The following is a 16,912-nucleotide window of genomic DNA, read 5'->3' on the forward strand; positions in this document are numbered from 1 at the left end:
AACACATCCCACAGCTCCAATCAACACCTTCTGAACACCTGCCTAGGAAAAATACAAGGTTTGATCCAGGGGAATTTCACTTGATTTGACTTACAGGTGAAGAGCAATTCAATAAAGCCCGTTTAATTAACCAATGTGAGGGATAGCATCAGCTTCAGGATGGAGAATTAATGAAAAGCTGGTAATCTAGTAATAGATCTCAGGACACCTACTCATTTTTGTCCAGCTTCAGATACAAGATTTGATAGGGAATAGAAAAATTCATGGATCTTTTTTTCCCCAAGGAGTTTACAGAATGCTGGCTTTGGCACATTACAGAAGCCAAAGAGGGTCTCCAGATCACACAGTAAGGCCAGGATTGTATTTGTATTTTACTGAAGCCAATTCTGAAAGACCTTAACCTAACCTATTCTTTGATTAATGCTGACTTCAAAGCTGTGCCTGCAATCCTCTTCCCTAACTTGTCTAATACTAGACAAGTCTGTCAGGCTGTCCCTCCTTAGCTAACAACAGCTCCAGGTGCTGGAAGGGTGCAGAGGATGGGGAGGAAAGCTGTTGCATGGGGAGCAAATACAGAACCCAACAAGGTGTGGACACCAGATGGTGACAAAGCAGCCACCTTTACTGCAGAGTTAGGGAGGGCATCACCTGAAGAAAGAGCAGGTCTCTGTGTGATGGGTATTTATGGAGGTGGTTTGAGGGGGTTAAAGTGGCACATTAATCCTTGTGACTCCCAAATTATCTGTGACCACTCATACTTTTATGAAAGTCTTCAAGTGATAAACAGACTAGCAGTTTTTAGGCTGGAAAGGACACTCTTCTGCAAAACTGCAAGATCAACAGGCAGTAGTTAAACATAAGAAAATTAACTCAAAATAGAGATTTTAAAAAAATCATCCAAAGTAATTTTCTAAAAATAAAATTACCTTCTGAGGCTCATTGATACAGAATGTTATAGAGGGCAGTATAACATTCAAAAGGAAACAAAATAAGCTCATGGAAAATAAACCCAGCATATCTATTAAGATAGAAACCACCTTTGTCTCACCAAGTAACGAAACAGCGAAATACCTAAACTAAGGACAGCTACTGGTGAGAGATCCCTTGCACACTCCCACGCTATCTCCCCACACTTGGGCAATTTCCAAAAATAGGATGCAAGGCAAATATGAAAGTCTCAGGAAGAATTTTGTCACTCAGCCTTGGGTCTCCAGAAACGCAGAAACAATGTATGTTCCAATTAATTAATTCAAGATTACTCCCATCTTCTGAGAAAAATCAAACATTTGCATGATATGAAACACAACAGAACATACTGGGTTAAAAAGTGAGGAAAAATTACAAGTTCATCTGTCCCATCTTCCCATTGTTATTGTTAGTTAGGTATTTCAACTTGCTCCATTTGCAATGTTTTGTTAAATCAAGAGTATTCAGGTTCTACTGATGAAAAACTGATTTTAAAAATCAGTCCAAGTTCACTCAACGCAAAAATTGAGTACCGTTTCTGGTGCTGAAATTATTTTTTAGGAACAAAACACAAAATATCACATGTCAACATCTGTATCATTAACTTCTTTTTTTTTTTTAATCCATCTCCTACTATCTTTCCTACTTAACAGACTGCCATGACATATACACCTCTACAAATATTAAACTAGTACTGCCATCATGATTTCTGTCGTTTTTAAGCAAAGAAAAAGTCACGTTTATTTTGTAGTAGCAATAGTTTCTTTTTTATTTTTAATATACTTTAGGAAACAATATACAAAGCTGAGCTTTTCCACCATTTTCAAACGGTGAGTTGCTCCAATTACACAAATTCAGCGTTTTGTGATGGTTAAGAACAGCAGTCAGCACCAGACTTAAACAGTTAGCTACAACACAAACATCCTTCGAAATGAAATGTCATAATATCAAGACAGGTAAACCAGGAGTTAACATATGACAACTGTTGGGGAGGTGTCTTAAATCATCCTTGTTGAATTTTATATTTCCTTAAATATTTTATACATATTTTCCTGTTTACAAGTTTTAAACAAAACCTCCCTTGAGGAATTATTTAAGTACAAAAATGTTCAACAAGAACAGTTCTAATAAAGAATCCCCAAAAAGACCAAATTTTAATGTGTTGACCAAAGGAAATGAAAACCAGTGTTTCTTTGCTTTAACATGTTTATTACAACAGATACAATTCACATCTGACTAGCTTTTTTTTTCCTCTTTCCCCTCCCACAACCATGTTAACATGTTCATTGGGCTATTTCCTTATATTTGAGCAAGTAATGTACTTTCAGCACACATGCCCAGCAGTACTCTAAGTCCATTCTTACAGGGTGCAAATGGAAATACGTTTCAATAATTTATACAAACAAGTGGGTTATGCTCAATCACTGCAATTTTAAGCTACTGTACACAGGAATGAAAAGATTATAGAAAAAGTGCCATAGCAACAGTGCCTTAAGAAAAGAGAAAATTAGAAGCATTAAAAAGCTGATAAAATCAGATTTAGGATTTCATGGGGAAATGGAACACAGAAGATGAAAAACATTTCTCTGTAAAACAGAAATGGAGAAGCACTGCTCTCGACTCGGTGCAAGTGTGGAAACAGTTGTTTCGTGGTATTTTGTACATCGCCCAAACTGTTGCAGCCTTAGACACAAATCGCCTGGCGCTTGCATTGAATTTTAGGAAATGAAAAATTTCTGAATGATAAATTAACTAAAAAAAAAAAAAAAGAAAAAAGAAAAAAAGGAAAAAAAAAGAAAGGAAAAAAAAAAGCTAATTTTGCAGACAGGTTTACATGTAAGAGGCTAGGTATTTAGCCACCTCAGCATTGATTAGTTTTGGATGTCTAAGCTCTGATACACATGGCTTCCCATGGCTTCACTCTACAAAATATATTTACAACGTGAAGAATACATCTACAAGAAATCTACATTTCAAGGGTTTTACAAATCATTCTTGTATCTTTCCCCTGAATTTGACTCCCTCCTGTCCCCTTCCCCATGTCAACTTTTTTTTCTGCCCAGCTCAACGGTCCAAAGTCTACTCAAATGCAGCTCAAAAGTGTTAAGACTGGGCATCAGTTTAATAGTTCCTGTACTCAAAACCATGTGCAATTGTTTACAATTTTTCACACCATGAAGGAATTCTGATTCTTTAGCTTTTCAAGTTCTTTAATTTGTTGCCTCAAAAATAGTATCCTGCAAGAGAAAAGAAATTAATTAGTATTATACTATATATTATTATACTATATATTATACTAATATATTACTGTATACTATACTAATACTATACAGATGTATTAAATAAGCATCTATACAAGTACTTTTACAATTTCAGTGAAAGATACCAATTTCCTTAGCGCCATTAAAAAATTCAGATATCAAGTTAATTCCCAATCTACTCAATAACCTACAACCATGTGCAGATGCACAAAGGCTTGGTATGCTTAACATTTATTTTAAAAAACTAAGTTGCTGTATTTCTATTATGACTGATACACAGTTGTGTTTAGGTCTGCTTTCACTTGAATGTAGCTTCCAGAAAAAGCAGGACACTGGCAAGTAAGCCAAGTAACTGAATAATCTGGAGAACAACGTTATGCCTTTGTCATGCCGTTTTCCAAATTTTAAAACATAAAGTGTACTTCTTAAAAAAAAAGTGAGTCTTCTCACTTGCTTTTTAAAAAGTACCTGACTCTGTGTCTCTACTTATGGTAAGCTCCAATCTCAAAAACATTTGAGGCATCATTAAAAGGCATCTAAGATAAAAAGTTAAAACTACACCTTGCTTAAAAATAAATTATCTTGCTCACAACTTCTTATACCCTTTTCTCTTCTTCTGAACTGACATAAACAATTACCGTGACTAACAAACATCTGGTTCACAGGACTCTCCCCCAGAATTTTGAATGAACATTTTGAAACCACTTTTCATGATGCTGAAGCGTAATGCAAACATGTCAGTGAAATAAGAAAATACTCAGGGAGAATTTAGGTTTTATATAAATATTCTATGAAGGCTATTAAATTCTATGAATTTAATAAATGCAGAAAAAGGAACAATTCAGCACTTTTGTGGAACACTTTTCAAATATGTGCCCAGTTCATTAAAAATTAATTTTCTACTGAAAAGTAGGTGGAAAATAATATATTAATATAGAGACTCCGAAAAGATAATATTTGGCTTCAAGGCATGGGCATATAAAATATATCAGTCAATGAAAAGTGCCTTTTCACATGCTGTCAGTTAAGATTCAAACAATGTATGTGCTTTATCTAGAGATGAAGTTCCTTCCTGGAAGAAATTTAAGTAGCACTGTTCTGTGCAGAAGTACAGAAACAGTATCATTCAAATGCATTGATTTTGATAATCCCATCCTTTGCAAAAGCCTCCCCCATCAACTTGGTTACTTATGCCTTGTATTCCACATCTTTGGGATTGCAGCAAAAATAAAAGATGCATGTTACTATAGGCTCAAAGTCATAATAATAATGATCCATTGACAGTTTAAGGATACAAAGTGTACAAGAAAGAAGGTGTTATTTAATGAGCTGAACAGTGACATTTGACACGTTAGATCAAATATGCAGAGACAAATGACACCTTAGGAAATTAAAACTGTAAGAAACCAAACCATTCACTAAATATACTACAGAAATCATAATTCATGTACTGAAGTTATGAAATAAAGCTTCAGAAAGAATGGGTATTTTCAATTCTTTATCAGGAAAGGTTTACAAATGTATTATAGCCTGCTTCTAAAGGACTGTTTCGCTATCTCCCAAAATGCAAGAGCTTCTAGAATAAACGCAGCTATTTTAACAGCATGCAACACAATTAAGGTGGCTTCAAATAGTAGATCAGAAGCACTGTATTCAAACTGTAGTGTGACTTAATAGTTGGGATAACATCATTGAAAGAGGAAACTGGGTATGAAAGCAGAAACAAAATCATGACTACTGGTGAATATTCTGAGCGTGTATTTTGTGATTACAGTTTCCAATCTTGCACAGAAGTATTCAAAAGCCTGGCTGTGTATCACTGAAGTGATACACAGGACACCTGCTATCACTGACTTCAGAAGCCAAACCTACTTTGCTATAAGCAAACATTAATTTCTCCTTCACTTGTGATGTAAATTACACCTGTTCAAAGTTGCTTTGGCTTTACATCTATTGAATCTCTCATATGAACTGCAGTGTTTCAGATCAGGATAAACTGTGCAGACGTGCACCTATGCCATCTATGCATTATGTATGGACTGATACTCTAGAAGCATGCTGAAATACTGTGAGCTCATCAGTTCTTTCTAATGCACTAAGGTTTCTGCAAAGATCCTTCCGTTCTATCCAAGTAAAAGCAGATATAGAAATTACCTATCTGGTTCTGTTTAGTGGAAAGAAACAGGCAGAATGTACACACGGAAGACAGCTTGCAAACATGGCAAGTAGTGGTGTACTTACAGTCATCAGTAAACAGAACTCATGCAAAATAATGCAAGAATGGAAGTTCTAATAACACCCTAAAAACTGAAGATAAGCACAGAGCACTTACCTTTGCTCACGCAAAGTTGCTTGAATTTCACATACTCGAACTAAAGACCTTAAATTCTTTAATTCAGTACAAATTTCTGACATATGCACACTTCCCATGTTATGGGCTTCCTCACGTAATCTTGATGCCTGCAGTGGTTAAACAAAGGTTAGGATTTTGAATCATGCACTGGAAACAACTGGCAGCAGCCAGAGAATTGCTGGATCAGTGTCTCTTGAAACAGCAAAGCATTCTAATTTCAAAAGGCAGTATTAAATCAGAAGCACATTAAGTTCTCTACAAAAGCCCATTTTGAAGCACAAATAAACAACACTGCTGCCCAGAAACTGTCTAACCTATGCCTATGCTAAGGCAGGGCTAGTTTAGACTTTCTGGATTCTAAATGTTTACCCAACCATCTTGAAAGACAATACATGACAGGGCTTGGAGTTACTAAAATAATTTTTTCAAGTAGTTCAAAGTCTCCAACCATATTCCAATGGTAGACTTTTATTTCCCATCTAATTAAGCCTTAGTGACAAAAATAACTGAATGCCATCTTCTTTCCAGCTACCTTCCACCTAACAAAAAAAACTTTGCAACTCTCTTCAGGTGTCCTCTAACAGACCAACTCTATTACTTTAATACTCCTATTTGATCAGCTGGAGATAAGCAGAAGTGTAAATTTAAAAAGCACGACCTATCCAATTCCCAATTTGTGCATTTCTTGGAAGTGTCATCACTGTACTGCGTATGACTCCAGGGAACTCCTCAACAGCACCAAGGAGACCAGTATAATTATCTGAGGCCCTGTGTATTACACTGCAGTAGGGAACAGGACTTCTTTCAAGTGGCACATGGAAAAATTGTTTCAAAATACAGCCTTCCCTGCAGCATTACTGTTTAGCCATGTTATCCTCTGCTACACTGGGTCTGGCTGGGATGGAATTAATCTCTCCTCTTCATGGAGAAGAGAATGGTGCCATGAGGTGCCATGTTTTGATGCTGTGACCAAGCCAGTGCTGACAACACAGCATCAGGGGTTTCTGCCTTTCTCTCTGACCTGCTCTCCACCCAGCAAATCCATTGTGGGTAGACAACAGGCAGGGAGGGAACAAAACTGGGACAGCTGACCCGAACTGACCTCAGGGATATTCCTCACCATCCATTTGCCATGCTCAGCAGTAAAACTGGGGGCAGCGTTCCAGGGCTGCCATGGCTCAGGGACTGGCAGTGCACTGGCTGGCTGGTAGTGACTGCTTCTGCATCACTTCCCCCACCCTCTTTTACTCTTTGACCTGCTTTTATCTCAACTGGAGTTTTCTCACTTTTGCCTAATTGTTTCCCCTATCCAACTGGAGCAGAGTGAACAAGTGGCTGTGTGGTGCTTAGCTGCCTACTGGGATCATCCACATCTGCTTAGGTACTTGTACACTTAATTTTCCTTCCCAAAAAGAATGTTATTTAGCACAGGTCTTCATCAACTTTTGGCATTTCTCCAGTTCAAAGCTGCATTTTGTGTTCTCATTCCTACATTACAAGTTTTTGTTTCTGGAGTTTATTAACATCCATGAGCACCCTGGTCTCCAGTAGGATATAACTGCCCATGTCTTCTCTGCACAACTCCAGTTACTGAATTTTTTTCCATTTCCCATGTTAAATGCTTTTTATGAGTTCTGTGAGCTAATTGCTATAATTCAAGAATGTTTTAGCTATTAACTACTGCACCACACATTTCAAGTCCAACTGCTTTAGCACATACCTGTCCTGACTCTTCTAATTTATTTACTTATTTATTTTTCAGTTTACTCCGGCATGTACTCTTTTGCCTTACGTTCAAATTACACTATATATGTGGCAGCTATCTGAAGAAACCAAGGCACTGGATTTTTAGTCTCTCCACTTTGATCTATGTTATCTTCTTCACTATGTACTGCACCTATACTTTCATTCACTTTTATATCAAATACCTCACGTAAGTGCCTCAAGTGCTACTATTCAAAACTGGTCTATAAACAACACCACCATGTGAAATCACCTGAAATAGTGAGCAGGACAACACAGCACAAAGGGAGAAGTATCCAACTGAGTAATCACTGCTAGCATTAGCTGAGTTTTTTGATCTCTTTATTACCAGCAAGGGAAAAAGACCCCAAAGCCTATGCACTGCATAAATCTGCTTTCTATATTAAGATACTTGTGAATTCAGTACACCGTGAAAATACAAGGCCATAGGTAAGTGCCTGTGCTGCACCATTTTCTTCAAGACACTCCACAGCAATGCCTCAGTGTTTGACTCAGTACAGGTTGGTAATGTCTTAAAACCAACTTTAATCAGTGAAAAGTAGCAGCATGCAACAACTCTTCAGAAGACCAAAGTAAACTGGGCTAGGCAAGATTATTACCCCAAACAGAAGACTGCAGCAGATATGGCTACCTCTGGAAATAACTAGATTCAATAACCAACTAGATTCAATGGTTCCTTTGAGTAATACATTCCAAGCAGCTGACATGCATCCAGTTTCCTTGTATTACTACAACAGAACAGGTTTCATGCAATTAGCTATAATATACGGATGGCAGTTTGACTGGATTTCCCATTATGTAGAAATAGCCCCAAATTCAGTCTGAGTATTCTACAACAATTTACAAACAAGGTAGTTTCTTTTTCACTGTGTAGAACTAACATGTCAGTAACTAAAATAATGGAATATTCTCAAATAGTTTAATTCTGTACCTAATTTATCATGTTTTCCACATAACCAAAATATCATTATGAAAAAATATCTTGAACTTTCTGTTCTCCATAAATTTCAACAGAACTTTAGCAGTATGAAAATAGTTATGAGGATAGCTATTCATCTGAGGGAATTACAAAAACACTGACACTTCAAGTGAGACTGAAAATACCCAAGCACTGAAAGGCAAACACATGTAAAACCACCTGCAGGTCTGGTCTCTCCTCTCTTCTGGCTGAGAACAAGAATAAGGGTTTTAATACTTTTAATTCCTAGAAAAAGCAACATGAATAAGAAATCCAAATTTTAAGCTACATATTATGCACTCTGAGAGGTAACAAAGCAAAGGAGCACCCACCTGCTTTTCTGCATGGTCTGCAGGCCAGCCTTGAACATGCTTTATAAGGTTTTCATTGAAGTGTGCTGCTAGCGTCGGTGTTAATGAACATGTGGGTCGTACAGATGTGTTCTGGGGTGCAGGTGTTGAGTTTGATGCACTACTGCTAGAGGTATGATTTGGACCTGGTGATGGACTTCTTTGACTACTAGAAGAAAGAATTTAAAAAAGCAAGTGAGCATTTAAAAACATATGTGAACCTACAGGGAAATGAACAATGAAAATTCATTGCTTCCAGGCACAAAAATACATAAAGTGTTCAAACCATAAGTAAATACTTCTGGTAGACCAAACCTGCACCACCTTTCTACAAACCTCTAACTTTAATTGGAAGTGAGTACTACAATGTAACAGGAGCATTCTGTTGTTTGGTAGGGTTCTGTGTTTGTCTGGTTTTTAACTCTGGGAGCTGTTCAAGAGATGTAAGTAAGCTGTGCCTAAATGGTGTTGGATAGAAAATATACATATATTTATGTTCTTCCTTCGAACAGCTGCAAACCTAAGATTTTCAGTAATGATGTATCAGATGGGAGGCAAACAGGTTTATTCAAAAGAGGTGTGCCAGAATAATCACTAAGAACAATGCCTGATGTCCTGATCTGAAAATACAGTCATATGGGATTTGAGGAATTTACTACTCATGTCAAAACACAATCTACATGCTTTTGTGACACTGTACATCTTCACTGAATGCATTCAGGAGAACAGAAGTATCACAGGAGCAGTGTGCTTGTAGCCACCAAACCTGACTGCTTTACTGGAACATACTCAGCTTAACAGTGATGGCACCTCACAGTTAAATGTTCTTTGGCACTACATGTACTGAGAAACAGTAAATAATTTTGTAAGTGCAAAATTGTGTAAGGGCAACTCTCCCACTGGCAGAAGCTTTTCAACACAGCCCATCAATTCAGTCTATTTCCTAAAACTTTGTATCACTTGCAGGCAAGAATAAAGTATTATGGAGAACCAAATTTTAAAGGACTTCTGATTCATCACCTAACCTGTCAGTCCCTTTGAAGACTGAAAACTTCCCTACATAATGCAACTATCTCTCTAGTCCAATGCCCAGACACTTATCCTAACCAACTCACTCTTGCAAAGAATTACAGAATTAAGAATTACAGCCAACAAATTGGATGTCTGGCTGGACCTGCTGGAACAAAGCCAGAGTCACCAAGCCAACAAGAGGGATGAAGCACTTCTCCTACAAAAAAGGCAATTCCTCCCCTCTTTTCAGAGCTTATGAGATTCACAGTTTCTGGAGCACTGAGCAGTGGGAAGCCTAAAACCGGACAAGAATTAAACTGCCATAGCAAAAGAAAGTGGCAGAGGAACACACAGGCAACTAAGGGGCTGAAGTGCATGCTGTATCAGAAGAAGCTTAAAGGTTATTCAATCTGGAAACCAGAAGACTGAGGGGAAGGGGATTGAGGGATCTTTTTGCAGATGTTTACTACTTTTGGAGGAGAACAGACTTTTCAGAGATGCACAGTGATAGCACAAGAGGCAGAGACAAGTTGCAACAAGAGAAATTCTAATCAGACATGAGAGAAAAAGAATCACCATAAGAGCAGTCAAACATCAGAAGAAGATATTCTGAGATATTAAAAAAAATCACCTAACTAATGCCCTCAGCAATTCAAACTTGCCAGTCCTACTCTAAGTTTGGACCAAAGTAGACTGCAGCTAGAATTCCATTCCAAAATAAATTATTCTGAGTTTCAATGTATTTATTTAGCATCATTTAGCAATGCATTCATGTAGCGTAGTGATGATGCAGAGACAGGCTACTTTTTTAAATTAAGCAGAATTCAGGCATAACCTTATCTACTCCTTAGCTCTACTAGAATTAAATTTCCCCCTATGACTTGTCTCCTGTTCATTTATCAGCCTGTCTTCTCCTACTCCTACTTCACTAGTAAACATCTTCATTAGTAAACTCTAACATCTGAAATGTTTCAAGAAAAGAAATAAAATCTGTGGGCTTCTCAAAAATGAAGCTGTGTCTTAATTATAACTAAAGCATACTGTCACAAAATACCTTAAGCACTGCTGTGTTAGCAGCAGGGGGAGCTATGAATGCAGCAATGACTGCTCCAAACTACCACAGCATTTTTAAATGCTTCACTACAGGGAAATATTTGCCTTAGCTGAGGTAAAGACTGACTACGCCACAAGTAACAGAATGCCCCCAAAGAAGCAAACATATCTGTATCAAGGGTATTAAAACATGATGGTTCTGAAATATATTACTAAAAATGTCAGAATTTTACAACCTACAAAAAATGCAATGAAATACTCCCTCCACTGCACCTTCCCAAGGTAAGGGAAAATTTCTCTCAGTCCTTTCTGAACACAGAAAGAAACTACCAACCTGATGAAACTATTAATTATGGAAGCACTGATTTAGTTTCATATTTAAAACAGCCATAATTGATTGCGTGTCTTCGGAATCGTCTCTAACAGACAGACTCACTGTATGCCTGCATTGTGTTAATTTCCCAACTTAAATGGCTGAAATGTTCACTTCTTGAAAGTTAACAAAAGCTACTCAGGTTCTCACACTGTGTTTCCACTCCAACAAGTCAAAAATAATTTTACCTCCATTTACTTAAAACTTTTAATGAGCCAAGGAAATGCAGCTGTGATGAACTTCTGCTCAATTAATCAGTATTTAAGCTGGAGAAAACATGCACCCTTAATTCACAGAGCTAGAAAGATTCTGGACCATCTGTCCACAGTTCAGGTTGCTAAATTGTTGTTCACTCCTATAAAAGTAAAAATTGCTTCCAAGAGCAATTCCCAATCCAACCAACTGCTTTCACCTACAAAGGAATCATCTCTTCCCTATCAATTCAGACATAGCAAATCTTTTGCAGGTAAGTAAATCAATATCTGAACTGGTTCACTTTCATTCAACTCCACTGCAATCAGCTGAAGAAAATACCAGTCACACAGGTTTTCCCAAGTCACCTACTCCTTAATCTTCCACTTGTTGCGAACGAGACACTTCCAAAGTACACTGAACTGAACACAAACCCACGATGAACTCACATGAACTCAAGATGCACAATACAGCAGAGTCACAAACATGCATTAATTTGAGAGACACAGGACACTGAACAATACTAACACTGTCCCAGTACCTTTCACCCTGGCCTGCACACCTCCTGCCCTCAGCCACGCGAGCGCACTACCTGCACAGCGTCCCTGCTTCAGCAGTCTGGGGCAAACTCAGCTTCCTCCACCAAAACCCTGCTTCAAACAGAGCAATGGTTTGCAGAGGGACAGCAAATCCCTCAACTCACTGTGTGCAAGGGTCATGCTGGAGTACAAAGTCACGTAACCCAAAGGAAGGGCGAGGTATGGACTAGCAGGCCAAATGCCACCAGCATCAACTCACGGACTCTAAGCCATGGTAAAGAATGAGACTATCTTTCTTGAGAAGATTTCCTGTGCAGAGAGGGTGATGAGCAAAGAACAAAAGGGCCTGTGACTGAGAGCTGTCCCCCAAAACCTCACCACTCCTTATAAAAAAGCTTAGCTTGCTGCAAAGTGTAACTTTATCTTTGGTACTATAATTCAGAAATATTTAAATAGCACCATTCATAATTACTAGGGACTGGAGTTGGACACTTTGCCTTTATTCTCCTAAAAGAGAGAAATGAGTTATAGGCTTGTAATCCAACAAAGCTTAGAATCAAGTGTCTGTAAAACAGCCTACATTAAAAATTCTGAACTCCTGACTTGCTTGTGTCTGTCAATACTCCAGGGTCGCCAGTAAAGCCAGCTTCTGGGACAGGACTGCCAAGCACACAACAGATAACCCAGTTCCCCCAAACACCTCAAAATACACATCTCTTCTCCCCACAAAAACAGCCAAAACCAACAACAACAAAACAAAACCCAAACAGAAGTGCCCTTTGTTATTAGTCCCAGAAAGGCAGATAAAAGGATCTCACTATTTTATGATCTGGAAAGCACCACCGTGTGTAGCTTCAGGTATGCTGACAATGCAAGAGTATTGGGTTTTGGTTGTTTTTTTTTTATACCACACCACACACCTCATTCAATCACTCTAAAAATCCACTTATTAAGAACTGCAGATTTACAGAACCTCTATAAAACCTACTACAGTTCTACACCATGACTCCATGACACATCTGACATGACTCATGACACATCTTTGGTTACAGCTCCTGGAACCAATATGACAAAACACAGAGCATCTGACACTATGAAGAGTCCATCTTCCCAAAAGAAAAATTTCAAAGATACAGATTCTAAAACCGCCTGGTAAATCAGTGGTTAAATGCTGGTATCATGCAACATCTTAGTAAGTTGCAATGTTGACAAAAAAGTCAGGCCAAGGAAAGGTATTTGTAATTTACTTAATTTTAATGTTTTTCATTAGAGCAGCAAAATCACCTGACAAACCAAAAAATCATGCTAATTTCAAAATCAAATTACACTAAGCAAGTCATTACAAACATCTAACACTAAGCATCACAGATTCTGTAACTGCACAGAGACAGAAACGACAAACTCTGAAATCACAGTACAAGGAATCACTTGTAAAATTGACACCAGAGTGACAGAACACAACTATGAGTTCCTTTTGCTTCTGTGAGAATGTTCTAATGATTACCCCAACAACGGAGAATCTACCACATTAAATATGTAACAAAGGTGCATCATCTCAATAGCAGCAGTTCAATAAACAGGCCAGAGAGAGTGCACTAACTGCAACACATACAGCACACATTGAACGCAGATAAAAACTAATGACAGAGGAGAGGAGCATTTCAATATACCTTGAACGCTGGAGACTTCGTGGAGAGGCAGGCTCATGACCTGCCTGCTTGTCAGCTATTACTGGCTGCTGAGGTGCTGCCTGGGAAGCTGGTCCTTGTTTAACACCTGGAGTAGCAACCTGGAAAGTTCAAAACTTCATTAGAATTCCTCCACAGTAAAGAACAAGTGTAAGAAACAGAGAAAACCAAGGAAATTACAGTTTCAACATCTGTAGGGTTTTTTGATGCAAGGCCTTTTGCTGACACAATTCTTATTATCTTCACAAGGTGTTCTAAAAAAAACCTTCTAGTTCCACAACTGACAGAAAGATTTTTTTTTTACTAAGAAGGGGTTATTAATAGACATAACAGAAGCAAATTTGGACCCATGTGACTTGTCAAAATACTGCAAGCTTATTAGGGAAAACAGTTCAACTCAGTATTATTTTTGACTGTATCTCCCATCTGAGCACTGAGCTCATTTTCAACCTCAGAAGATGTGTTCATTACCCAAATAAAATCTTCATGTAAAAACTTAAGAGTTCTCTACTTGAAAATACATTACACATTGTCAAGAACATAATTACATCACAAGCATATGAAAAACATCTCTATCAAAAATGGAAAAGAAAATCTAAAGCATATTTATCAGTTTGCTGCTCCCTTTTCTCTAAGTTCTAAAATCATGGGTGACTACAAAAATAGTCACCAGTACTTTCTTGCTTTTCCTGTGTAGTACACATTCAATGCAAGATATTAAGATACCAGCAGTAAGATACAGTCCTTTCTGTAAATTTCTGAACTACATCAGGATGATAAGTTTGGGAATCTAGTAATGTCTAATTTACAGCAAATGAAGTTCAAGGTACTTCATCTTGCCTAATGCTTTGCATATGTCAGTCAATTTTGAAGCATGTACAAGAGAGGACGAGCTTCAAAATTTATCCTTCATTTCGCAAAATCAAGCTAACAATTTTGACAGAAAAGGGAGAGAGCAAAGAAAAAATGTCTTCTAGGGATCCATAAAGACAAAAAACCCAAACTGTCCAGCGTCTCTGGCATTTGCTGACTTCACATTAGTGTAGATTACTAACTACTGGTCACCTGAACCTCCAGAAATTCTCTATTTCAGAAACAGACTTCTATGAAACAAACCACAGATGGTAAACTCAAGATATAACTTGATTCATTTAAACATGTGGGGGGAGGGTGTCTTAATGCAAATTCAAACTATTCACTTTTTAAAATTATCATCAAAATGAAAATATGTTCTTTCTGGTTTTTAGATTAATAGCCATATACTAAAGAAGTCTGAGTAGCACATGAGAAGTCCATGGTACTAAAAGGAAAAAGCAAGATAATTGTAAGATCATTAAGCTGTTGAAATAAACAGAACTGTATAGTTCAGGAGGGTGAAAGAGTAGCAGATCGGAAACTGATTTACAAAAACAGACTACACAAGTACCTTTATGAAATGTATGACATGAAGAACTTTGCTATTAATGCCTGCATTTTGCTCAGCCTGTGAGCTGAGCAACCACCAAGGCAGTTCAAACAGAACAATTTCAAAAGGGAAGTCCATCAGCAATAAAGGAATCATGCAGCAGATCCAAACTGGTAAAGTAACCAGCTCCTTGGCTGGTAAAAATAACAACAACAAAAAAAAAGGACCATAAAGAAAAAGTGGGATTTGTAAAATAAATGAACCACAAAATCTCTCAACTATTCCATGTCTTCCAAGTGTTTCAAAGACTGTAAATACATATACCAGAAAAATAAAAAATAAGGGCTAAATAAATTTTTAAAAAACCCAAACAAATAAACCAACTAACCAAAAGCAACATTCTCACTGAGCTTGACAGGTCAGTGTAAAGTGCTTTACACAACTACTTTGCAGAAATTCAGAACAGCTTCTGATCACACAATACAGGCACAGCTAAAAGGCAAAAAGTGACCTCCAGGCTCCTGGAGTGTGACCCCTGAGCTGCCACATGCACACAGCACCCACACAGGCAGCCAGAGCAGCTCTAGTCTGAAAGCAGCACTGACATGTTCAGTCCTAAGCAGTGCCACTGGCACTACTCTAGTCCCACAGCCAGCCCAAACCCTGTCCATCTGGTACAGGGCTCTTCTTGCACAGGACCAGTTCAGCTCTGTCTGCTCTAAGGCCACGTGCTCTAAAACCAAGTGTGTCCTGGCACAGCATCACATCTTGCTTAGGCATAATTTACCTCACCCTGTACAACTGGACAGCTAGGCTGACTCACACATCCGACGGGCTGCTAAAACAGATGAGCTCACACCAGAGCTATCACCACCTGAGTTCCCATCTCATGGAACTGAGTTGCACAAATACAAGAACTATCAAGACAGTTCTTCTTTTATTGAACTGGCAAAGTATCTGCTGCTGAACCAAAATTTGTTACTTCTGGGACTAACAATCAATCTCTGGGTTGTAGAGACCAGAAAAGATGTACTTCCAGTTATCACCAGTATACAACTTAAGATGATTCTTTTTCATATCTCAGGATTGGAAGTAACAAATATCTCAACCCTGCTATTTGATAATTTCATTACTTGCCTCGTAGCTATGGGACATGAACACAGATTGAGGATGCAATCCAGGGTCAGAAACCAAGGCAACAACCAGTATTGGTACACACATGAAGCTTTGCAATTCATTGTATCACTGTCAATCAAAAGAAACTGGGAGAATCACTTTGTTTTCTTTGTACCCATGAAAAAAATCTGATGAAAGAAAATGATGCATTTTGAATATAATGAGGAATGCAATGTGCTTTTCTGAAGAGAAAAGTATTCCTCAAAGGCATCCAAGACATTAGAGGTTCGCTTTTGAGTAGAAAATTGAGAAAAAGGCACCTCGGCTAAGCAGGAGTGGTGATAGAGAAGACAGATTTTAGGAAGGTGGGGGTGTCTCACTCCAAAATCTACAGTTATGCTTCTCAGGAAGAACCTCAGAAGCTTATAGATTAGCTTCAATTTACATTCCCTAGTGAATGACTCAATGAAGGAATTCTGAATTAATAGAGGTGAGGGGGCAGGAAGGGAAAGGAACATTATGCTATTGATCTGTAAACACCTAGAACACTTCTAAACAAAATCTGAGACTACTTCCAAGTTAATTTCCCCAAGACATTGTCTCCCATTCTAAATATCTTTTATTGGCTAAGTCTAAATAATTGTATCAGTTGTTGCCTTTGAAGTATGCTTTTGTTTCTATTTAAATAGGCTAGAATACCAATACATTGGTAATATCTCCAGACAGCTTCTGAGGCCAGCATCAAGAAAAGTAAACTAGATTTCATGCTGGAGCTGCACTGCCAAAATACAGTCAAGTAGCTGCTTCCACTATTTGTTTCTATTGGGAAAAATAACATGCATATTTTATTATACCACACACAACTGCTAACACATGGATATAG

General features: G+C 38.0%; 1 protein-coding gene across 3 annotated transcripts in view; it reads right to left on the minus strand.

Annotated features, from left to right (window-relative positions):
• Nucleotides 1-2,154: 2,154 nt before the first annotated feature.
• WAC (WW domain containing adaptor with coiled-coil) overlaps nt 2,155-16,912 on the minus strand; it is a 57,288-nt gene continuing 42,530 nt past the window's right edge. For 2 of the 3 annotated variants that reach the window (XM_064404312.1, XM_064404230.1), the window contains 4 exons: nt 13,491-13,609; nt 8,635-8,821; nt 5,560-5,687; nt 2,155-3,203 (listed from right to left, as the gene is read on the minus strand). In XM_064404312.1, coding sequence (XP_064260382.1) covers nt 3,134-3,203; nt 5,560-5,687; nt 8,635-8,821; nt 13,491-13,609 — 504 coding nt within the window. In that variant the 3' untranslated portion in view covers nt 2,155-3,133. The remainder of the gene's footprint in view (nt 3,204-5,559; nt 5,688-8,634; nt 8,822-13,490; nt 13,610-16,912) is intronic. The other variant, XM_064404265.1, reaches the window with a different exon arrangement.

This window comes from Passer domesticus, chromosome 1 (genome assembly GCF_036417665.1).
Source record: "Passer domesticus isolate bPasDom1 chromosome 1, bPasDom1.hap1, whole genome shotgun sequence".
Lineage (NCBI taxonomy): Eukaryota > Metazoa > Chordata > Aves > Passeriformes > Passeridae > Passer > Passer domesticus.